We start from the raw sequence: 22,894 nt of genomic DNA, 5'->3' as shown, positions 1-22,894 counted from the left end.
TGGGGAGAGGCATGGGGAGGGGCCAGAGAAATCCTTCAAGAGTAATAATAGTGGATTCCTCCAAGGGACCTGTCCTCCACACCTACAGGCCTACCCTAAGGAAGTTCTCTCTCTCCTACGGTGCCAGGCACTGTGGCCCAACAACGATGGAGCCCCTGGGCTTCTTTTCCATTCCCTCACCCCTAGGAAGGCACTCTTCAAGTCGAACTTTGGCTTTGGCCCCCGTGGCTACGCTTCTTAGCAGTGCCGGAGGGCTTGAGGCGGGGCGAAGGGCGGGGCTGCAGCCAGACGCGCGCCCCGGTTCGCTCTTGGGGGCGGACTCAGCGGCGGAAGTGGCGCGGCTGGGAGATCTTCTTCCGCTCTGAGGCGCCGCCGGGTCCGCGGGGTAGGACTGAGCTGGGGCAGAAAGAGCCGGGGCCGTGGCTGACATGGAGCAGGTGGGTCCTGGAGAAGTCACTGGGACTAGGGGCGGTACGAAGGCTGTCTCTTCCCGGCCGATCCTGCCTCCCTGCCAGGTGTCCGTTCTGGGTTCCGTCCGGCCCTTCCCACACCCCCCGCAATCCAGGTTCCGCCCCCTTCCTCTGCTCGGCCTCGCTCCGCCCCGCGCGGGCTTAGGGACCCCAGGCGCTGACCCTCGGCGACCCCGCTCACCCTAGGGGGCCGAGGAGGGCGTCCGGGATCGCCTTCCAAAGCCTCCCTCTTGGCTGTGAAGGGAGAAGCTAGGGGACAATGTGCGGGTATTAAGAGGCAGGGGTTGAGTATGGGGAGGGGTCAGGATCTGGGAGGAGGAAGAGGAGGAGGAGGAGGAGGAGGGAAACATCTACTCGTTCCGGTAGGTCTGCGTCTCATTGTCATCTGGTGTCTCCCCAACTTCCTTCTGAAACGGCCGTAAATAACTTCCTAATTGATATCAAAAGTGCCCTTTAGAGTATCTTTCTTGAGTTCTTAGAGCTGCTGAACACCATCGACACTCATTCCTAATCGACACTGTCCCCCTCTCCGCCCTTTTTGGCTTCCTTCTCATCAGTCGCTCCTGATTTTCTTCCCACCGCTCTGACAGTAGGTAAGAAATGCCGCTTCACATTCTCCTCTCTTGCCCAGCGCCTCGCTCTATACACCGAATCTGGGTGGTCTTATGTCCTCCCACAGCCTCAGCTTTACACCAGCTAAATACTCGGACCCGCATCCTCAGCACAGCCCTTCCTTTCCTTCCCTGTAGCTCCAGACTTGGCCATTTTTGGACAGCTCCGCTTCAGATGGGGCTCACTGTGTTTAAATTTGAACTGGGCCGGGCACAGTGGCTCACGCCTTTAATCCCAGTACTTTGGGAGGCCAAGGTAGGAGGATCACTTGAGGCCAGGAGTTCCCAACCAATCTGGGTAACAAAGTGAGACCCCGTCTCTACAAAAAATAAATTAGCCAGGCGAGGTGGTGCCCACCTGTAGTCCCAGCTACTTGGGAGTCTGAGACCTGGAGTTCGAGACTGCAGTGAGCTATGGTGGCACCACTGAACTCCAGTCTGTGAGACAGAGCGAGACCCTGGCTCTAAAAAAAAAAATAATAGCAGTCCAGACTTGATGTCAAATCTGGGAATGAGTAAATGATGTTACATGGCAAGCATTAATTCTAGAGAAATATACATAGAGCTCTGGGAACCCAAGGGAGAGGAAGGCTGGGGCAGTTTCCGAGGAGCGGACAGTTAGTGAGGGCCATTAAAGCGAGAGAATGAGTTTACCAGAGGGAGGTAGAGACTGGAGTGGGCTCGGAGAAGGCAAAGTTGGGTCCTCTGAACAGAGCCTCAGTGGGTTGTGGTAGGGTACAGGGAGATGGAACTGAGACAGACAGAGGTAGTTTTCTCTGCTGAGACTTGTGATTCTTTTCCTCACGTGGCCATGAGGAAGTATCCCCGTGGTTTAGGAGCCAGTGGGGACCATACGCTGAGACTGTGCTCTGGAGGCCCAGTACCTGGTGTTTGGGGCCAGGCCCCCTCAGGTAGGATCTTTGCACATGCCTTTGGGCGCGGCCTGTGCCTTAGAACAGAGCCTGGGCCTTTGTTCGTGCTCCTTTGCGTGGCTGGAGTGCCCTTCCTCCTTGCTTCCAGCGACAGATGCTGATTCTTCAAGGCCTGGGTCAGAGGGCCCCTCCTCCCTGTGGCTTTCCTGACCTCTCCCACTCCAGCCAGGGTCAGATGATCCCTTCTCTGAGAGCCCACGGTTCTTTGTTCATTCCTCCCTGAAAGCACTGATCGCAGCGTGGCACCATGTTGATTATTTATGTCTGTCTTCTGCAACAGACCCAGAGCCCCTGCTGGACCAGAATAGGTTTCCGTGGCCCCAGGGACTTGCACAGTGTTTAGCACACTGTAGGCTCTCAATCCCTGTATGTGGCATTAAACTGAGCTCTCACACACCTAGACTTGTTAGGGGAGGGTAGTGCAGGTGAGACCCCAAATCCTGCACCTTTGGTGGCTTGTATGTATTTCACTGAGTGGTGGAGTTCGTTGGCTCCGTTTTATAGGTGAGGAAGCTGAGATTCAGGGGAGGTAAGGTCAAGGTCACTCAGCAGGATTTAAAGGACTGTCTCCTGACTCCAGGTCTGCAGCTGTCTCTCAGAAACTGCCTTGGGGTTCTAGCTTCCAAGGAGGCAGCTGCCACATCAGTGGGACAGAGGACAAGGAAGGCATCCTGTCTGGCCAGTTGTGTGTCTCTCTGAACTTTTTCTCACTGGGAAGAGGCTAATCCTGGCTTTTGTCTGCTCAGGGCTGGTGCTGGGAGGAGCCTGTGCTGAACCCCCACCCCCCGCCCCCTGTGGGGGGCTTTCCTTGAGAAGGCCTAGATCTCTCCCGGAAGATGACTGGTCCTTTCCAGACTGACCTTGGGAACTTGACCTCATCAGCCCCAAGTTTTACCCAGCAGCACTGAGGGGTGGGTGGAGGGATGGGTGAGTAGGCCAGTGGTCATGGAACCACAGAGCAGGGGCTTCCCTGACAATTAACAAGGACTGGCGTGAGGGAGAAAGGAGGGCTGAGTAGATCTCAGTGTCTCGGAGTTTCAGTAAACTGTACCCAGAGAACCTCCTCGGCTGCGGGGAGGAGCAAATGACAATGAGTCTTGTTTCTGTTTGGCTTGCTCTTCCCCTTACGCTTCCCCAGAAGGAAAGGAGAAACAAAGCCGGGCTTTGGCTTTGAGATCTTATTTGTCATTGTAGCCGTGCCCTCCTCTCTTTAAACTCCTACTTCTCCAGGGGACTTCCTGAACCCTCTGTGGGTGGGGTGGGGTAGGGCCATTATGCCAACTGTCCCAACGCTGATGGCATGGGTCACTGAACCCTGAATTATGGGAGAACCCAAAATGTGCCATCCTAGGTCAGCTCCCTGAGGCCTGGGCCCATCCTTCCCTCCAGCAGTACTGCTGGGACTCTGAGTCTGGGCAAAGTGCTATGCTATGCCTGGCCCAGGGCCCTGCCCCTGACACTGCCCATGGGGGGCAATAGTAGCAATAGCCACCATTCATTAGGCACAGGCAGTGTGCATGTGCTGTTTCTCGTCCTTTCAAGCTCTGAAATAGGCACTATACTCTCCCCATTTTATAGATAAGGAGACTCAGTGATTGGTCAAGGCCATACCGCCTAATAAGGGATGGCCTTGGGTTTTTGACTTCAGGTCTTATGCCCAACCCTCAAACCCACATCCTTTGCCCTGTTCCAGGGTGGACATGACAGATCCACAGACTAGCTCACTTAACTAGACACGTAAGTGGCCGGGCACTGTGACTTGAGTCTCAAGCACTCAAGGGGTGACAGCTTTGAGACTCAAGTCTAGCCGTGATAAGGGAAGGGCTAATCCAGAGTCCTGAAAGGTCAGGGGAGGCTGGAGGGTGAGGGAAAGCTTTGCCCGGGAGGTGACATTCGAACAAGCCTCTGAAGGGTCAGAGTCCCCCAGAGGGAGGACATCATTCCAGAACGAGGAGACAGGGAGCTGAGGCACAGAAGGAAGACCGGCTGTGGTGTGTCCTGGGAGCAGCTGATGGTCAGGAGAGTATGGGGTGGGTGTGCTCCCCCAGGGTGAGAGCGGAGTGCTCAGTCCCACTAAGGGGGAAGTCCTTCCTGCTCCTTGACCCTCCTCATCAAAGGGATTTAACTTCACCTGGAGTCTTTTCCCTGCAAGGTGGGGCTCAGGGGACGGGAGGGTACCCAGGAAACCAGTCCCCTGCCTTATCGTGGAGGGGGTGCCTGGGCCCTGGGCAGGGCAGGACGCCAGCAGAGGGTGGAGTCCAGCTCCAAGGGAGGCAGTCTGGACAGGAAGGGGCTCCTCCTCCAGAGCTGGGCGTGAGTGTCCCTGTGCACGTGTGCACGTGCTGCTGTAGGCAAGGGTGTAAACAGTCGTTGAGCGCACTTCCTGAGCACCCACTGCGAGCCCAGTACGGTTCTGCTACTGCGCCCACAGCAGTGAGCAAAACATGGGAAGTGCCTGCTCTCGTGGGGTTTGCATGCCAGCGGGAGAGGATGGGCAGCAAACACAGACCAGTGAATGTGTCATATGTCAGGGGTGACAAGTGCTGTGAAGAAGAATATAGCACAGGAAGGGACGAAGCGTGGGGGCTAAAGAGGGGTTCAGGAGATGTCTCTTCCCAGGGACATTTGCGTAGAGACCAGACAGAGTGAGGAGCAAGCAGTGCTAAGATCTGGAGAGGAGCCTCCCGCGCCAGCAGCAGGTGCCAGGGCCTTGGGGTAGGAGCATGTGTGATGTGTCCAAGGACAGCGAGGGACCAGCGTGGCTGGAGTGGAGGGTTTACAGGGAAGGAGGGACTTGTAGGCCAGATGGGCACTTTGGCCTTTACTCTGGGGAAGCCACTGGAGGTTTGGGGCATTGGGGAGATGTGGTCTGACTTTTAACAGGATATTTCTGGCTGCGGCGTTGACAGCAGACTCGGGCCTAGGACAAGGAAGAGGTCAGGAAGCTGTAGCAGGTGACGGATGATGGCCTGGACAGGGTAACATTGTGCTAGGTGAGCAGTGGGCAGATACTAGCTGGGTTTTGAAGGAAGAGACACAGGATTTGCTGATGGATGAGATGTGGAGGGAGGGCACAAAGGCTCTGGGGGGCAGCAACCTTTGTGTTTAGCCCGTCTCAGCCCAGCACAGGGGGAAGCCCACGTGCCGCTGGGGTCAGCTCTGCGCCTTTCTGGCTAGGGGAGCATGGGCAGCTCTCCCAGAGCTTCAGTCTGCTCCTTCCCTGGTGGGATTCTCACCACCGCTCTTGGGAGAGGCATGATGCGTTAAGGAGAACATGTCCGCAGGGTGCCACTGCAGGCCACTGCCAGCCAGGTTTGTTTCCTTTGCCCTGGCCCATCTGGGTGGTGCCCAGCCTGTTTGGTCTGCTGTCCTGCCTTACCCGAACCAGCGCCCTCTTGGGCTGGCCCGCAGCGGGACGTGGGCCAGGGCTAGCCTCCTCCACACCCAGGGCCTTGCCTTCCACCCATCTGTGGAGTCTCCGTTAACCTGGTGTTCACAGGGGCAGCTTGACTCAGAACAACCCCAGCCCTGGCCTGAAGCCATCTCACCGGGCAGTTAGAGCTCAAGACCCTCTCTTCATCTGGAGAAGAGGGAGGAAAGTAATAATAGCTAACCCTCACGCAGTGACCACGCTGTCAGCGTCTGCTCTAGGCCACTGCACTGAATAAGTCACTTAATCTTTATGTAATAAAGATTATTATATAAAGAAGTAGGTGCTATTGTTAGCCCCATTTTATAGAGGAGGAAACTGAGGCACAGTGAGGTTAAGTGACTAGCAAGGTGGGAATCGAAGGTTTGGCCCTTCTCCTGGCTTGAAGTCCAGTTCTCTCTTGCCTTCACTGACTTCCTTGATTTGTACTGAGTTAGGAACCCCTTGGGAAGTCTCCATAGCCAGGGCGGGGCTGGTGCTAGCATTTGCTGAGGAATGCAGAACGAGGTGGGTGTCAAGAGTCTATGTCTAGGCTCACGCCTGTAATCCTAGCACTCTGGGAGGCCGAGGTGGGTGGATCACTCAAGTCAGGAGTTCAAGACCAGCCTGAGCAAGAGCAAGATCCCGTCTCTACTAAAAATAGAAAGAAATTATCTGGACAACTAAAAAAATATATAGAGAGAAAAAATTAGCTGGGCATGGTGGCACATGCCTGTAGTCCCAGCTACTCGGGAGGCTGAGGCAGGAGGATTGCTTGAACCCAGGAGTTTGAGGTTGCTGTGAGCTAGGCTGATGCCACAACACTCTAGCCAGGGCAACAGAGCCAGACTCTGTCTCAAAAAAAAAAAAAAAAAGAGTGTGTGTCTACTGTCCCCCCACCATAGTAGAGGATTTGGAGAGTCCGCACTGCCTGGGAGATGTGGGTCATCTCTGGGTATCGATGTGGGAGCCAGACTAGAGGCTTAGGGAGCTTGCTCTGGGTCACACAGCAGGTGAATTGCAGAGTTCAGATTTGAACCCAGGCCCTTCAGGGTGATTTTGCATGGTTTTTTGTTTTTGTTTTTAAGAAGTCACAGCCTGGACGACAGGGTGATTTTTATTACAGGTCACTGTAGTGTATTCTAACTCCCTCCCTGTTAATTTCCCTCTTACCCGAAAGGTCTTGCCAGCTACTTGTTTCATCTCAGCCACACTGACCCAGCACTTAGCATATTCCCTCCTGACACTTACCTAAATACCGGCCCTATAAAGCAGGAGCTTTTGTTGCCTTTTTTTTTTAATCATGGTAAAATATATATAACATAAAATTTACTATTTTAACTATTTTTCAGAGTACAGTTCAGTGGTGTTATGTATATTACTGTTACCTTTTTCTTTCTTTTTCTTTTCTGAGTCAGAGTCTCACTCTGTTGCCCTGGCTAGAGTGAGTGCCGTGGCGTCAGCCTAGCTCACAGCAACCTCAAACTCCTGGGGCTCAAGTGATCCTCCTGCCTCAGCCTCCCGAGTAGCTGGGACTACAGGCATGAGCCACTGTGCCCAGCTGATTTTTTTTTTTTCTATATATTATTCGTTTTCCAGATAATTTCTTTCTATTTTTTTTCATAGAGACGAGGTCTCGCTCTTGCTCAGGCTGGTTTCGAACTCCTGAGCTCAAACAATCTGCCCGCCTCGGCCTCCCAGAGTGCTAGGATTACAGGCGTGAGCCACCCCGCCCGGCCTATTACTGTTACCTTTTTTAATGCAACTGAGGACACCGACTCTTAGAATGGTTTTACTTTGCCCCAGATCACACAGCCAAGGAGGGAGCAGTCTGAGATGTGAACCGTGACCTGAGAGTTCATTCATTTTTCCACGATATCGGCCACCTCCTGTTGTTTGCCTGGAGTCCTGTACCCTACCCAAGACCCCATTGCAAGCGAGACTGTATTAGTACATCCTGGGGGCGAGAAAGAGAAGTGCTGAGAAGGCGCGTGAGGGCCTGTGCCCACCCCTCCCCTTTGCCTCGGGAATGATCCACCCACCGTGCCCAGACACCTGACGTGCCCACCTCTCCCCACGCTTCTTCCCCCTCCAACCTAAGATGGCAAAACCTCTGATTGCCTCCCTTCCTCCTTCCTCCCTCCCCCTCCCCAAGCCTTAGCAGGTCAGCTTCCACAACCAGGTGGACTCCTTCACGCCACATGTGCTGTTCCCCTCCTGACACCTCTAAAGGTGCTTGGGAGGGGCCGGTGACAGCAGGCAGGGGGCTTGGCAGGGGGGTGCTGCTCCCGGGGGGGCTGGGTGGCAGCCCTGCTGTCTCTAGCCTCAAAGTGCTCATTCCTGCCTTCCCCTGTCAGGAGGGTGGGCGTGGCGGGGTGGGGGCTGGTGCTGGCTGTTTTGGTGGCAGCTGCCATCCTCCACCCTCCAGGGCCCGGTGGCCTGGAGTCAGCCAGAGAACAAGTGCTTTGGGGACTGATGGCTAGGGGCAGTTCCAGGCCAAGGTGGCTTTTCACTGTGTAGACTGGCAGGTGGTCTGATGGAGCTCAAAGGCCTTTCGAAGACATCTGAGTGAGCCTCGTTTTCAAACTGCAGCCACGGAGGCCTCAGGCCTCGGGTGATGTTGGAGTTTGAAGCAAGGCTGGTGGTGGGGACTCTACAGCCACCTTCACCCATAGCAGTCTGGTTTTTGTCTGTTTTATATATTGAGGTTTCAAGTAAGGTTTTACTTTTTTTTTTTTTAAGTTTCTCTTGCTTTTTAAGCAAGGGGGTTTGAGAAAACCACTGACCTTTTCCCCAGATAAACAGAGGTTGGTGAGAAGGACTTGCCCAAAGTTACTCAGAATCAGTGGCTGCTCAGGGACCGGGCTGCGGGTCTCTTAACTCTGGACCAGCGCTCTGTCTACTGCACAGGCTCTCATTTGGACTCTGAGCTGCTTTCAGTGGGAGGGGGGTGTGGAACCCCCTTTCTCTGACTCTTGGCCAGCAGCCCCCACCCCTGCTCCAAGCCCCACGCTTGGCTCCCGCACCCCCTGGCATCTTCAGCTCTCCCAGCCTCTTGCAACACCTCTGCTCTAGCCCCATCTGCGTCTCTCGCTTCAACGGGGATGTCTGGGCGTGTGAGTGTCAGTGCAGTTGCCACTCCAAGTGCGTCTCACACCCAAGCTGCTGCCACCCAAGTCCTGTCCCCAGGGAGGGAGGGAGAAAGCCAGCGGGAAAGACAGACAGACAGACATAGGAGCAGACCAGAGGAGGGAAGCTACAGCACCCAGAAGTGAGACAGGAAGTGGGGGGGATGGGGCAGATATAGAAATGAAGGGGGAGGGGGGAGAGAGAGAGAGAAACGGGGAGAGAGACTGATGGGGGTGGAGAGAAAGACTCAGAAATGGGAGCGAGATGGAGAGGAAGACCCAGACGGGGAAAAATACAGACAGACAGGGATGACGATACATTCTGTGGGTTGTGGGGAAACAGGCATTCTCATACATTGCTGGTGGGAACGCAAACTGCAAAGGGAACTTGGCAATACCCAGCAAAACTACATATGCAATTTGACCCAGCAATACCACTTCCAGGAATCTGTCCTGAAGATACACTTCCAACAACACGAGGGTATATATATGCAAGGTTATTCATCGCAGCATTTCTGATAATTACACAGCTAAATGCTCATTCATAAGAGATTGAATAAACTGTGGTTTGTCTATGAAATGGAGTACTAAGCAGCTCTATAAAAGAATGTGAAACTGAGATGGAGTGATTTCTAGGAAACGCTGTTAAGTGAAAAAATGACATGCCGAAGAACATCTATAAGAAGCTGTCCTACACGTAGGGGAGGGATAGCTGGGAGTGATGGTGCGACCCTGTAGTCCCAGCTACTCGGGAGGCTGAGGTGGGAGGATCGCATGAGCCCAGGCGTTCGAGGCCACAGTGAGCTATGATCGTGCTACCGCACTCCAGCCTGGGAGTCAGAAGGAGACCTTGTTTCTTAAAAAGAAAGAAGGGATATAAGAAATATATACATGTATTTGTTCCTTCATACAAAAGGAGGATAAGCCACACACTAAAGAGGAGGTTACTGTTATGGGGTTGTTTTTTTCTCTTTTTTTTTTGTTTTTTTTCTTACAGCCCCACCTTCACATGCCCTGTTAGGGGTTGAACTGTGCTCCCCACAAAGAAGTTGAAGTCCTGACCCCCTCTACCTCAGAATGTGACCTTACTTGGAAGTGGGGTCATTGTAGATGTGATCAGTTAAGATGAAGTCATACCAGAGTAGAGCAGGCCCCTAATCCAATATGACTGGCGTCCTTCTAAGAAGATGACCATGTGAAGACAGATGCCCAGGAGGGCATCATGTGACAATGAAGACAGACTGGAGTCATGTAGCTGCAGGCCAAGGATGCCAGATTGCCAGCAAATCCCCAGAAGCCAGGAAGAGGCAAGGGAGGATTCAGAGGGAGCGGGGCCCTACCGACACCTTGATTTCAGTCTTCCAGCCTCCTGAGTGAGAGATAATCAATTTCTGCTGTCTTAAACAAACAAACGAAAAACCCCAAAATGACAGCTGTGGGAAAAGGAGAGGGGTAAAAAGACACAAAGAAAACACAGATGGAAAGTTACTTTGTGACAGAGACAGGAAAGAGGCGGAGAGAAATGAAGAGAGAGGGAGGGAGACAGGTCTGGCAGGACATGAAAGGGCTGTTAGAGACAGGGAAACGTCACCTGCCCTGGAGCTGCGGCGGTCACGGTGAGGGATGTGCCGTGCGTGCAGTCTGGCACTGAGCCGGCTGATGGATATTGGGGGTCCCATGGCTGGTGGCCTGTCACATCCCCTCTACTGACTGCCTCCTTCCGGAGCTGGGCCCAGCTCCCCCCAGTACTGTTGAGATGAACTTGTCCTGGGCCCTCCAAGAGTGCGGTGCTGGGGAGTGGCCTTGGGCGAGTGCCCCTGCCTCTGCTGCCAACAGTCGGCTCCTGGTCGTGGGGCTTGCACAGAGGCCGAGGGTGGGCGAGCTGGCCGTGTTTGGGCCCGGTAGATCGAGGGGCCCAGGAAAGTAGTAGACAGAGCAAAGGGGACAGTGCCTTCCCAGGATCAGGGACAAATATCTAGGGCTCCCCTTCTGCCAGCCCCCACACCTGCTCCCTGGCGCTGGGGTGTGACAAGACTCAGGGGCACTCTTGGTCGAGTCCCAGAAGCTCAGGCCCCGCCAAGTTGTTGCAATGCTGCTTTAGCTCCTCTCTGGCTCTCAATGGGACCTTCCATTTTCTCTCAGGGGACAGGGCCTCTTAGAGCCCAGCAGATTGGTGGAGCAGAGACCCTAGGCCCCAGTACTGTTGGGATGAACTTGTCACGGGCCCTCCAAGAGTGTGGTGCTGGGGAGTGGCCTTGGGCGGGTGCTCCTGGTAGGGAGCGGGTGCTCCTGGTAGGGAGCGGGTGCTCCAGGGTTCCTTTTCTTTTTAGAGTTCATGAGAGCCCCATGGTGGCACAGGCTCTTGAGGGATTGGGCACATCCTTTCATCTCTCTGAGCCTTGGTTGTCTTATCTGAAAAACAGGAGGAATCACCCCGGCCCTGTGTGGGCACAAACATGGCCATGGACACTGGGCGGCAGGACGCTGGGCCACTTTGGAGTGGCTGGTTCTTACTCTCTTCAGGGTTTGCCCTGGTCCTCTCTGCTACACAGCGTGGAGCTGAGGGCCAGGAGACCCTCTGGAACCTTCATTTATTCAACAGTTAATTATGGAGCACCTGTTATATGCCAGGCTTTGTGCTGGGCACTAGGAAGACGGCAGTGACCAAGTCAGATAATGCCCCTGCAGCCACGGAGTTTACAGTTTAATGAGAGAGGGTCAACAGTAAAATCAAACGGTAAGGAAGGTAACTTGAGGTAGTGACAAGGTCACTGAAGAAAGTAAAGCAGTGTCACATAATATTACTCTGTGAGTGGGGCAAGAGGATGGGAGGCTCTTAGGACAGGACTTTGGCTGCCAGTTGAAAGGACTGGGGGGGAACATTCCAGACATCGGGGGGAGCCAGGTCAAAGGCTCCGAGGCAGGACAGGGCACCGGTGTTGAGGGATCTAAAAGAAGGCCAGAGTGGCGGTGGTAGTGACACGCGGCGTAAGAAGAGCGGAAAGATGGGCTAGACCGGGTGGCTTGGACTGAGAGGGCCTGGTGAGGAGGGGCCCATTGGCCTGAGAACGGTGGGCAGCCCTGGCGGGTTGCAGGAGTGGCAGCACCTGGTTGATGCTTTCTTTGCGCCGCTGTGCCGTGGAGACATGGTGCCGGAGGGTGAGGGGGCAGCCTGGAGGCCCAGCGCCCAGGAGCGGATTGCAGCTGTCCAGGCAGAGATGATGGTGGCTGGTCCTAGGGAGTGGTGGAGGAGCTAGAGAGGGACCGTGATGTCCTCGCTCGGTAGCCCTGTCCCAGCTCCAAGCACACAGACAGCCCTAGGAAGGCCCTCCCAGTTGCCATGGATTACAGGGTGGGAGGGCAGGGCTGGCTGCTGGGAGGGAAAGTGGCTTTGTGCTTGGAAAACAAAGAACAGAGCTTGGGGCCCTCTTCTCCTGGGGGTGGGGGCAGGCCAAGAGGCTGTTGACAGGACCAGAGTCTGGAGCTCAGGGCTGGGCTTGGCAGGAGCCAGCTGTGCCCCCAGGCATTGGGGAGGCGGGTAGGTGCCCCCAGAGCCCTCCAAGGGTGAACCTTGGGGCGCTGGGCTTTGGGGCAGGGAGGGCAAGGACAGAGAGAGGGATGTTCGACCCCCCAGCCTGGGGAGCCAAGCCCGAGCAGGCAATTTGGGCGAATGCCCCGGGCTGTTGGGACAAGGTGGGAGTGGGGGTCAGATGTGTTTGGGAACAAATGGGGTCCCCTGGGAGCTGGGTGTGAAGGGACCTCCAGGGTCCTGACAGGCCCCTCTGTCTGGCCCCGCAGCCCTGCCGCTGACGCCCCCGCCCTGCCCGCCGTGAGGTGGGGCCCACCAGGATGAGCAAACTGCCCCGGGAGCTGGCCCGAGACTTGGAGCGCAGCCTGCCCGCCGTGGCCTCCCTGGGCTCGTCGCTGTCCCACAGCCAGAGCCTCTCATCGCACTTCGTCCCGCCGCCTCCGGAGAAGCGCCGGGCCATCTCTGATGTCCGCCGCACCTTCTGTCTCTTTGTCACCTTCGACCTGCTCTTCATCTCCCTGCTCTGGATCATTGAACTGAACGTGAGTGGGGGCGCGGCTGGGGGCACGCGCAGGGCGGGGTTGGCACCTGTCACATGGGAGGGCTGCGTCTCCTGCGAGGTTGACTCCCTGGGTAAAATGGAGAATGGGAGGAGAATAGCGATTCTCATCTTCTGGGTGAAGGAAATGGGGCCCGGAGGAGTGGAGTCGTTTGGCCAAGGTCCCTCCGCAAGTTTGTGACGGAGGCGGGGCTGAGCCGACCCCGGCCCGGAGCTCGCCCTTGGTCTCCGCGCCATGCTGCCCCCTCGTGGAGGTTCCCGAGAAAGGAGGCCCGGCTTTGATGCAGCTGTTGAAACCTGTTTTCTTTCTGCCCTATTGCTTTTGGGCTCCCGTTCGTCCGTTCATTCATTCATTCATTCATTCACCAAACATTTTTTGAGTTCCTGCTGTGTCCCAGGAACTGTGCTAAAAGCAGAGGTACAGTGGGGAGCAAAACGGTAAAAGCTCCCGGTTCCCAGTTGGCGGTGGCTCCAGTTTTGGTAAGATGCTGCCTGGTGCCCTGGAGAAGGTGCAGAGTCCCAACCTCCACCCCACACAGCGGTCAGCCCACCCTCAGGAGCACAGTCTAGCTGGTAGGGGCCTGATCTGGTCTCCGGGCACTGAAGGGTCAGAGCCCACGGAGGCAGGAGCCCTGGGAGCAGGGCAGATTGGTGTGGTCCAGTCCCAGCTCATCCTCTGCTCTGACTGTGACTCAGCAAGGCACTCAGCCTCTCTGGGCCTCCCCTCATTTTCCCTCGGCAGGTGGGCTTGCCAGCAGAGTTCTGGATGGCAAGCCCCCTTGCTCTGGGTCTCAAGCTTGGGTGACAGGGAAACGATGTCTTTCTTGATAGAAGTATGGTGTTTGGAGGCCAGGCATGGTGGCTCACACCTGTAATCCTAGTGTGATTTCCGTCTGGGCCGAGGCAGGAGGACTGCTTGAACTCAGGAGTTTGAGACCAGCCTGAGCAAGAGTGAGACCTTGTCTCTACAAAAAATAGAAAAATTAGCTGGGCGTGGTGGCGTGTGCCTGTAGTCCCAGCTACTCAAGAGGCTGAGGCAGGAGGATCGCTTGAGCCCAGGAGTCTGAGGTTGCTGTGAGCTAGGCTGATGCCACGGCACTCTAGCCTGGGTGACAGAGTGAGACTCTGTCTCCAAAAAAAAAAGGAGTTTGGGGAAGGGGCTGGTTTTGGCACAAAGAAGATACGTTTGATTTTGGGCACGTTGAGCTGGAGGGAAAGACAGGGCTCTGAGGATGACTGTACTCTGTGCACTGGAGATGAGCTGGCACCGTCAGCGAGATGGAGCCACAGCCATGGAAGGCCTTCGAGGCCATCTTACTGACCGAAAACCCAAGACCCAGCAAGGTTCGGAGCCTTTTGCAGAGCTTCTGAGGTCTTAGGAATACTTTCTTTTGAAGGGCCCATCCAACATCATTGCAAATCCTAAAATTTACTTATCTCCTACATTTAATACATATTTCCTTACCAGGGAAGAGCTGAAAAAATTTTGGTAACTTTACTTTTGAAGTTATTTGGCCATGCCGGCTATGCTTGCTCTGCAGTCGTCATGCATACTCTGGAATTCTTGCAAAGTGCGAGAATCTAACAAATCGTTTTCAAATCCAGAATACTGGATTTGACAATTAGAGTCAAACATGATGTTTCACTTGGCAGAGATTTAATTAGAATCTTATTAATTTTCAGTTTTACAGTTTTATTTTCATATTTTGGAGCATAATGTATTTTTAGTTCCCTGACCACATCTGTGTTGAGTGGATACAAGGGCCCCAGTAGGGCTGTGACCAGCGTGGGGTCTTGCAGCCAGGGACTGGCAAAGCAGGGACTGAAACTCGCCTCTCCTGAGCCCTGATCCAGTCAGCGCTGGTACCCAGGCTGGGGGAGAAGAGGGCGGAGGACAGAGCTCAGGGACATCAACTGTGAGGGTGGGAGGGACTGTGGAGCCCAAGAGGGAGCAGTCTAAGGAGTAAGAGGAGGGCTGGCTGGGGTGGCGTGGGTGTCGGACCTGGGGGCCTCATCAGCAGGCCAGAGGAGCGGCGATGTCGAGTCCCATGGGGCTCGGATGGTCTGGAGGTAGAGGTGGTGCTGTGTGTGGTGGCGTTTGAGTATCAGTGAGGAGCTCTGCAGACTGTGGGCTCCTTCTCTGAGCACCAGAATCACCTGGGAGCTTTAAAAAGATACCACATGCTCAGAGTCTCACCTTGATATTCAGACTTGGTGGCCTGAACATCTGTATCTTTAACAAGCCCCCCCCACAATTCAAGTGACCGGCCAAAGAGCCGAAGCCCCAGCCTAGGTGGTTATGAAGGGTCTTCTTCCTCAGGGTTCCTGGGCTCCATCCTCCAGAGTCCCCTTGTGTCCTCCCTTCTCCGGGGGTGGTGGTGCTGGTGCCCCCACCTGCAGAGGCCTAGGCCTGCCACCCCCATTCCTTCTGAGGAGTCAGGCTGCAGTCTGGCCCCTGGTGTCCTTCCAGACCACCCCATCCCCCAGACCGCTGGGCACTGGAGTCCAGGCCAAGGTCTCAGGGGTCCTGGTGAAAATGTATGGTGGGCTGGGGTAGAGACAGGGGCCAGGACATGTCTGCTCACTCTCCATGTCATCCTCTGCAGCAGTGTGATGGATTTTGCCCATTAAGCACAAACCTAATCAACCGATTTGCCACCTGAGGCTCCGTCTGACACCACTACCCATCCCCGGCCTGTCACCCCAGACGGATTATTGGCTGGGAAGATGGAGCACCACAGTGTGGGAGGGAGATGGAATTGCATGAGACGCAGGCTCCCCGCACCCTGCTTAGGGCCCACTGCCTCCCCTGCACAGCCCCCAGCCTTCCCTCGCGCCCCCCGACAGTGTACTTGAACCCACCTCTGCCCACCGGGGCTGCCTGGGCCCGCAGAGAAATGGGATTGGTGTCTGGAGTCTTGGGCCTCTGGCTGAGCTCCCTTGGTGCCTCGGGGACCCTTGTGGGTGGTGGCTTAGCACTTACAGCCTCTCCTCCAGGTTCTACCCTCCCCTACCTCCCCTACAGTCTGGGAGGTGAGGGGTAGCCCCAGGGCCTTGGTTCTGCCTGCAGAGCTCTTCCTCTCTCCCTGTCCCTCTCCCAGACCAACACAGGCATCCAGAAGAACCTGGAGCAGGAGATCATCCACTACAACTTTAAAACCTCTTTCTTTGACATCTTTGTGAGTGGCCTTGGGAGATCCTGGGGCCCCTGGGGGTGGAGAGGGAGTGGGGAAATGACTCCGGCTGGGTTCTCTTCTTTCTGCAACACCTATCCAGTCTGATCCCATCCTCGGGGAGCCCTCAGTCTTCAAAAAGCTTCCTTAGTGAGGCCCTGCTTTCAGAGAGCCCCAAGTGGGAGGGAGAAGATGAGACCTCTGTCCAAGGAGGTCACATCCAAATTGTCCCAAAGAAACGCTAACTCAGCTATTCTCTGTGCACACGTGTGGGGTGTGCACACCCACACGGTGGGACATGGGGGAGCAGGACTGAGGGGAGGTCGGCCTGCAGCAGGGTGGGGGGCTTTGGCTCCTGTGATGGCTTAGGTCCCGCCCCCCACCAGGTCCTGGCCTTCTTCCGCTTCTCTGGACTGCTCCTGGGCTACGCCGTGCTGCGACTCCGGCACTGGTGGGTGATTGCGGTAAGATGCCACTTTCCTGGCAGCTCTTGGGCCTTGGCAGGGCTGATGCAGGGGAGGGGATGGAGGAGGACTCACTCCCCAGCCTCTGCTTTCCTTCTCTCCCTCCTTGCCTCCCCTGGGCAGGTCACTACGCTGGTGTCCAGCGCATTCCTCATTGTCAAGGTCATCCTCTCTGAGGTCAGTGGCTCAGGGTCTGGCTAGTCTGGTGGGCATGTGGCCTGAGGGATGGGCTTCTCCTAAAGGACCATTTCTCTGATTTCTCTGTCCCTGTTGTCAGGATTGGGGGGAGGGCAGGCCAGTCCTTTGATATCTCCAAGGAATCATCTTCACCTGCTTCCCCCACTTATCCCCCTGCAACCCCAAGAATCAGGAATTTCTTCCTCCAGCCTAACCTCAGTTTACCCTGCTGCAGACTTAATTAATCCATCCCAGGGGCATGTGCCACAGAGGGTTCCCAAGCAGCTGGTCCCAGGCATGGGGTCTCTGCCCGTTTGGCTGTCCAGAGTTGGTGACCCCAGGAGGGGACTCTGGTTTGGGGTGACCATTGACTCCCTGCCATGGAGCTCAGCCCCCTCCCTCCACAGCTTCTCAACAAAGGGGCATTCGGCTACCTGCTCCCCATTGTGTCCTTTGTCCTCGCTTGGTTGGAGACCTGGTTCCTCGACTTCAAAGTCCTACCCCAGGAGGCCGAGGAGGAGCGATGTGAGTGCTGGGGGCTGGGAGCTGCTGCAAGGGTCATCCCAGGCCCGAGCAGGGGGAGTTTCAGGCATGAGAGTCAGTTCTGAGCCACTTGCCCCTCTGAGCAGCCTCCAAGACCCTGGGGTGAGCCTGGGGCGGGGGTGCCCCAGGCTGTTAAGGCATGACTGTCCTCGATCTGGGACAATGGCTGCCCACGTCTGCTCCTCCAGGGTATCTTGCTGCCCAGGCTGCCGTCGCCCGCGGACCCCTGCTGTTCTCCGGCGCTCTGTCTGAGGGCCAGTTCTATTCACCCCCAGAATCCTTTGCAGGTGAGGGCTGGTGGGTGGTGGAGCTGCCTTCAGGGAGGGGCCTTGTGAGGAGCGGGGTGGGCCGGGTCTGTTCTTTCTATTCCTTCTAGCAGGCTCCCTGGGGAAAGCCAGCAACCCTCTCCCACACGCTTTTATCCCCCACATCTTGCACTCACGTACCCGACCCCCACTACCTCTGTGCATTCTCTCCCCACCCCTTGCCATTGTCATCCGTGCTTGTTTTCTGCAGGGTCTGACAATGAATCAGATGAAGAAGTCACTGGGAAGAAAAGTTTCTCTGCCCAGGTATTTGGCTGCCTACTCCGACCCTGCCCTTGGAAAGGGCATCTGCACAAGGGCCAGCGCCGGGCTCAGCCAGGGTGGGCAGGGGGTTCCCAGTAGAGGCCAGACCTCAGGCAGCACAAATGCCAGGCAGTGCCTGTCCATCCGAGTGTCTGCCCCACTGTTGGTCAGGCCCCTGGCCTGTCTCATGCCTGGGGACACGGGAGGAGCAGCCACAACCACAGGCCTCAGGAGGCTGCAGGGCCCAGGTATGGCTGGGTCAGGCTCCTCCAGGGGTGTGTGGAGCGTCTAGAGAGAGAACAGGCCGTGAACAAGGTAGTGTGCAGGCCCCAGGCTGAACCCTTCCTGCCTCCCCCTCCCGGCCAGGAGCGGGAGTACATCCGCCAGGGGAAGGAGGCCACAGCGGTGGTGGACCAGATCTTGGCCCAGGAGGAGAACTGGAAGTTTGAGAAGAATAATGTAAGAAGCCCCTCTCTCACCTGACTCTCCCATGTGTGTTTTTGCTTCCTTTTCTGAGGCCTGAGAAATAAACCCAAGGATTACATGGCTTAGAAGCAGATTCCTGCCCCAAGAGAGGGAGCTGGGCCCCTGGGGTCAGCAGGAGGCCGGACGGGATGTCCCCCGTCCACCTCCTACCCCGTCCTCCCCTCCCAGCCACTCTGCTCCCCTCAGCTCCAGGCTTTGAAGGGGAAGCCAGGCTTCTGTCCTGTGTCCGGTGTTTTATTTCATGATCAAAATAACATTATCTACAAAGATTGCAGAGAGCTTGGAAAACAGGGAAACCTCCCCAGTCCCTCTCTCTGGCCAGCTCCCCAGGCAGCCCTGTTGGCCTGGAGACACGGCTCTTTGGGGTTGCAGCTGCAGCCGTGCTCTTGTCTTTTGACTGAATATCAAAGCCTGTCTCTCCTCCATGCCACACGTTGGTTAGAACCACCGTTTGGTAATGGCTGCTCAGATACCCCCAAAGTCCTGGAGTTTTCCACCCTGAGCTGTGGAAAACCTGCCCTTCCCGTCACCCTTCCTGTGCCACCAGCCCACTCCTGTGCCCTCCACCTGCTCTCCACCCTCCTCCCTGCTACCCTTCTGTCCCTGCCACAGGAATACGGGGACACAGTGTACACCATTGAGGTTCCCTTTCACGGCAAGACGTTCATCCTCAAGGTGAGTGCGGGAAGCGCGTATCCTGGAGCCTCCTGCTCTGTCTGGGGCTCCAGGAAGGGGCCGAGGGGCCCTCTGGGAGGTCCCCCCCACCAAGAGGGAAGGACTGGGGTGCCCAAGCACATCTGGCCTCCCTGCCCCAGGCCTTCCTGCCCTGCCCCGCGGAGCTGGTGTACCAGGAGGTGATGCTGCAGCCCGAGAGGATGGTGCTATGGAACAAGACGGTGACCGCCTGCCAGGTGAGCCCAGCCAGGGGGCCCGGCCTGGCCACCTCTCATGACATGGGCCAGGGCACAGGCCACAGGGGACATGGGCCGTGTCACCTAACCACTCTGTGCCTCAGCTTCCCCATCTGTAAGACGAGGATGATGGTGACAGCACCTCCTGGAGAGGCCAGGAGGGCTGCTGGGAGGAGTGTGCACAGAGCAGCGGCCCAGGGGCTGTGAATAGCGACAGCTTCTAGTACAGCCTGGGCAGGGAGGAGGCTGGCCTGGGGTGTTCCTGCCCCTGGGTCTTCCCTGGCCTGGGCTGCACCTCACATCTCCCCTGACGGCCCTCAGATCCTACAGCGAGTAGAAGACAACACCCTCATCTCCTACGACGTGTCTGCAGGGGCTGCGGGTGGTGTGGTCTCCCCAAGGTGAGCACCCGCCAAGCACCCTCCTCTCAGGCCTCCTGCACGTGGATCCTGGGCCCAGCGCCCTCCATCTAACCCTCCCTCCCCCAGGGACTTTGTGAATGTCCGGCGCATTGAGCGGCGCAGGGACCGATACCTGTCGTCGGGCATTGCCACCATACACAGTGCCAAGCCCGCCACGCACAAATATGTCAGGTGAGTCTCGCCTTGCCCGGGGTCATCCCAGCGAGCCCCTCCCCTGGGAGCACCGAGTGGTGCAGGGTACACTGTGTACGGCTGGGCAGTTTCTCCTGCTGAGGCTGCGTTCCTGTTCCCTGTCCCACTGGGCTCTGCCCCTCCCAGCCCCTAATCCTGCTAATCTTGCTGCTCTGTCTGCAGGGGTGGGGGAGGTGGACAGCTGGAACCAAGCCACCAAGGCTGGAGGGGATGTGTGCAGTGGGTAGCTGGCCGGGGGGAGACCGTGGGTGGGGACCAGTGCAGGGAAGGGGCCTGGGAGTCATGTGGTTAGCTGGGCTGTTCAACCTGAGCTGGAGGCACTGAGCTCTGGGTGTCATTTTCCTGCCTAAGGTGACCCGGGTCTCCTTTCCTCCTCCTCACCCTATCCCTGCTGCTTTGCCTTTCTCCTGGAGCAGCTCAGAAATCCCCCCAAAGGGAGAGAAGTCACAGTCTTCCTGCTGCCTGTCCCTGGGCTTCCTCCAAGTTCTCCCCACTGTCCGATCTGAGACTGCAGTGCTGTGGGTGGCCCCTCCCATAGACCTCGCTCCTCCCCACCCCCATCCTGGGGCCCCGGCAGAGAGCACTGGTCTTTGAATATGAGACTGGGCTCTGGTCTTGGCAGACTTGCTGGGTGACAGGACAAGCTCATTTCCTCCCTCAGTGCCAACTTCCTTGTCTGTGGTGTGGACTGAAGCATGTTCAGTGGGGCTATGGGAAAGTGAAATGTCTAGGGGATGTGAACTGTACAGCCCAGGCCCTGAACGCCCCCTCCTGAGAAGGTGCCCCAAGTGAGAAGTGCCAGCTTAGCCCCCTCCATCACAGCCAGAGCTGACCTGGAATCTCTGGGCCAAGTGGATGAGGGCTGGGAAGGTGATGAGCTCCCTGTCACTGGGGGTGTGCAAGCATCAGAGAGTGGGTACTGTCCCAGAGGCTGATACTGCAGCCTCTGGGACAGCTGTGCTAAGCCTTATTCAAACAGAGTAGTAGTTTCTAGACCAGCATCTGCCTTCCCTCTTCCACTCTAGTCCAAGCTGGGCCAAGAATGGCGTATGTGATTGTCAGGGGCATGGAACTTGCTCAGTTCCAAAGTCCCCCCAATGGTGCCTCTCTCCTTAGGGGAGAGAATGGTCCCGGGGGCTTCATCGTGCTCAAGTCGGCCAGCAACCCCCGAGTCTGCACCTTCATCTGGATTCTCAACACAGATCTCAAGGTGGGGTGCTGGGCACTGCTAGACAGGCTTCGTGGCATGGAGAGGACTCTGCTGCTGACTTGGTGGCTGTGTGACCTTGGGGTTCTCTACCATGCTCAGAGCCTTGCTTTCAGCCTCCTTTCTTACTTGAAAATCGGGGGCAGGGTCCCGGTGGTCTTTTAGCCCTGACCGCTGTCGGCACGCGCCCCTCTTCTTACCTCTGATTCTCGAGGTCCCGAGGAGGGGTGGCTGGCTGCCGGCCCAGCCTCGCCCGGGTCTGTTTGTGCGGCTGGTGCCAAGACCTGGGCACAGCATGTTCTTCCTGCCAGGGCTGGGGGGAAGGGGTGGCCCAGGCTGGATTCCAGAGCTGCACCTGCGTTCTGGCCCAGAGCACCCCTGCTGGTGCCACCTGTGAGGGCAGAGCTCCTGCTGAGGACAAGCCATCATGTAACTTCTGCCTGCCTTCCCCCAGGGCCGCCTGCCCCGGTACCTCATCCACCAAAGCCTCGCCGCCACCATGTTTGAATTTGCCTTCCACCTGCGGCAGCGCATCGGAGAGCTGGGGGCACGCGTGTGACCATGCCTCCTTGCCCACCCTGCAGGCCAGGGTCCTGTCGCCACAGCCTCCAGAGCCAGAAAGGGGGGCAGCTGGGCTTCCTGCTGTCCACACAGGACCTGGCCCCAAGCTTCCACCCTCCACCGAGCCACTCTGTGCTGGAGCCATGGCCCTGGGCAGGTGGTCGGTCGAGTGCTCAGACCCGGGGGCTCTGCTGGCCGGAAGAAGTGGGGTCTGTCCTGCTCTTGTTTTCATGCAGTGTCCCCACCTCCTGGAGGAGATTTCTGTCCCCTACCCTGCCAGGGGCAGAGTCTAGGGTGGGAGCCTCAGACCTGGTTGGAGGGGCCAGGGCCCTGGGCAGGACAGGTCAGGGCTGCCTGTCACCAGTGTTAAGGTGAAAGAGCCCTTCGTCTGCCTGCTCTCTCACCACGGTTTTTTAGGATTGTTTAAAGGGTCTGGGACCTTTTTCCATACACACTTGTCGGGGAGTGGGTGGCAGGTGGGGGATGGCGGGTGCTGGCAGTGTGTCTCTGCCTCTCCCAGGTTGTTTCCCTCCTCCGAGGGCCTCCTTGGGGACCTTTGTCATTTGAGCCAATTAAAAATATGAACTTGGAACAAAAAAAGCAACCCCTCCCTCTGCCTGGCCTCTCGAGGGAGAGGAGGGCAGCGTTTAGATGGGGAAGGAGTGAGCAGCGACACATCACAGAGCCCAGCCTCGAAGTCACAGGAGGGCAGAGCCAGTGGGAGCGTTTCCTGGAACACTCCTCCCCCCACCTGACCCGTTCAAGGGAACAGATGACAAGTCAGAGAAAAATGCCGCCCCCCTCTCCCCCCGCGCCAGGCCTCAGGGCAGGTTAAGGTCTCCAGCCCAGGATTGGGGGGGTAGGGGGAGGTGCTGGGCAGTGCCCACAGAGCCAGGTCTCTGACTGGTTGCAGGCCTTGACTATTTGGGGGGCCCGGAGGTGGGGCCTGAGCTCTGGGATCCCAGCCACGCAGAACCCTGAGCCTCTCGGGCTCCACTCGCCCATCCCCTCTGCCCCCATGGCCCGAGCTCGGGGTCCCAGGCACGGGCTAGGACACTGCCCTCCTCACTCCCTGCCTGGAGGTTTCCCAAGAAGCCACCTTGTTTAGAGCCAGGTGGATCCTATCTTGGTCCTGGCTAGGTGTGTGACCCTGAGCAAATCTACCTCTTAGACTGTTTCCTACTTTGTGAAAATGGGACTAATATCATAGAGTTGTTAAGAGATTAAGAGATATCAAGAGTCAGGCATAGTGCCGCAGCAACCAATAGTATGCAGTTCTGCACCCGGGTGGGTGCCCATGGGCCTTACCAGCTGCCAGGTACTCTGCTGTCCCCACAAGGTCCTCAGCTCAGCTCCTGTCACTGCCTCTTCTGGTGCCCTTTGCTTTGTCTACTCAGCGATGCCCTCATTCCTCATCCCCCCGTACTCCCCATACCCCCCACCTGTGTGCCAGCCTCTTGCACCGTGAGTTGCAAGCTTTGGGTGCCGAGCTGTCCCTACAGCTGTCTTTCTCCCCTGCTCCCCGTGAATGAGAGCCGGGCTCCCAGGGTG

General features: G+C 56.9%; 1 protein-coding gene across 1 annotated transcript; it reads left to right on the top strand.

Moving 5' to 3' along the window:
- Nucleotides 1-262: 262 nt before the first annotated feature.
- On the top strand, nucleotides 263-21,931 carry STARD3 (StAR-related lipid transfer (START) domain containing 3). The gene is made up of 15 exons (XM_012661817.1): nucleotides 263-437; nucleotides 12,349-12,621; nucleotides 15,740-15,817; nucleotides 16,198-16,275; nucleotides 16,399-16,452; nucleotides 16,860-16,977; nucleotides 17,184-17,282; nucleotides 17,512-17,567; nucleotides 17,931-18,023; nucleotides 18,663-18,725; nucleotides 18,866-18,961; nucleotides 19,283-19,362; nucleotides 19,450-19,554; nucleotides 20,692-20,785; nucleotides 21,237-21,931. The coding sequence occupies exons 2-15, from the start codon at nucleotides 12,400-12,402 to the stop codon at nucleotides 21,339-21,341; spliced, it is 1,341 nt and encodes a 446-aa protein (XP_012517271.1). The 5' UTR covers nucleotides 263-437; nucleotides 12,349-12,399; the 3' UTR covers nucleotides 21,342-21,931.
- The last annotated feature ends 963 nt before the right edge of the window (nucleotides 21,932-22,894 follow it).

The sequence above is a fragment of the Propithecus coquereli genome, unplaced genomic scaffold (assembly GCF_000956105.1).
Source record: "Propithecus coquereli isolate 6110/MARCELLA unplaced genomic scaffold, Pcoq_1.0 Scaffold119, whole genome shotgun sequence".
Lineage (NCBI taxonomy): Eukaryota > Metazoa > Chordata > Mammalia > Primates > Indriidae > Propithecus > Propithecus coquereli.
This window is presented reverse-complemented; position numbering and strand designations above follow the sequence as displayed.

What these genes read in the sequence shown, in the direction of transcription:
- STARD3 (XM_012661817.1), top strand. Translation starts at nt 12,400, where the DNA reads ATGAGCAAACTGCCCCGGGAGCTGGCCCGAGACTTGGAGCGCAGCCTG. An exon ending in GGAAGTTTGAGAAGAATAAT is followed by an intron (nt 18,024 to 18,662) that starts GTAAGAAGCCCC and finishes TCCCTGCCACAG; the next exon opens with GAATACGGGGACACAGTGTA. An exon ending in AGACGGTGACCGCCTGCCAG is followed by an intron (nt 18,962 to 19,282) that starts GTGAGCCCAGCC and finishes GACGGCCCTCAG; the next exon opens with ATCCTACAGCGAGTAGAAGA.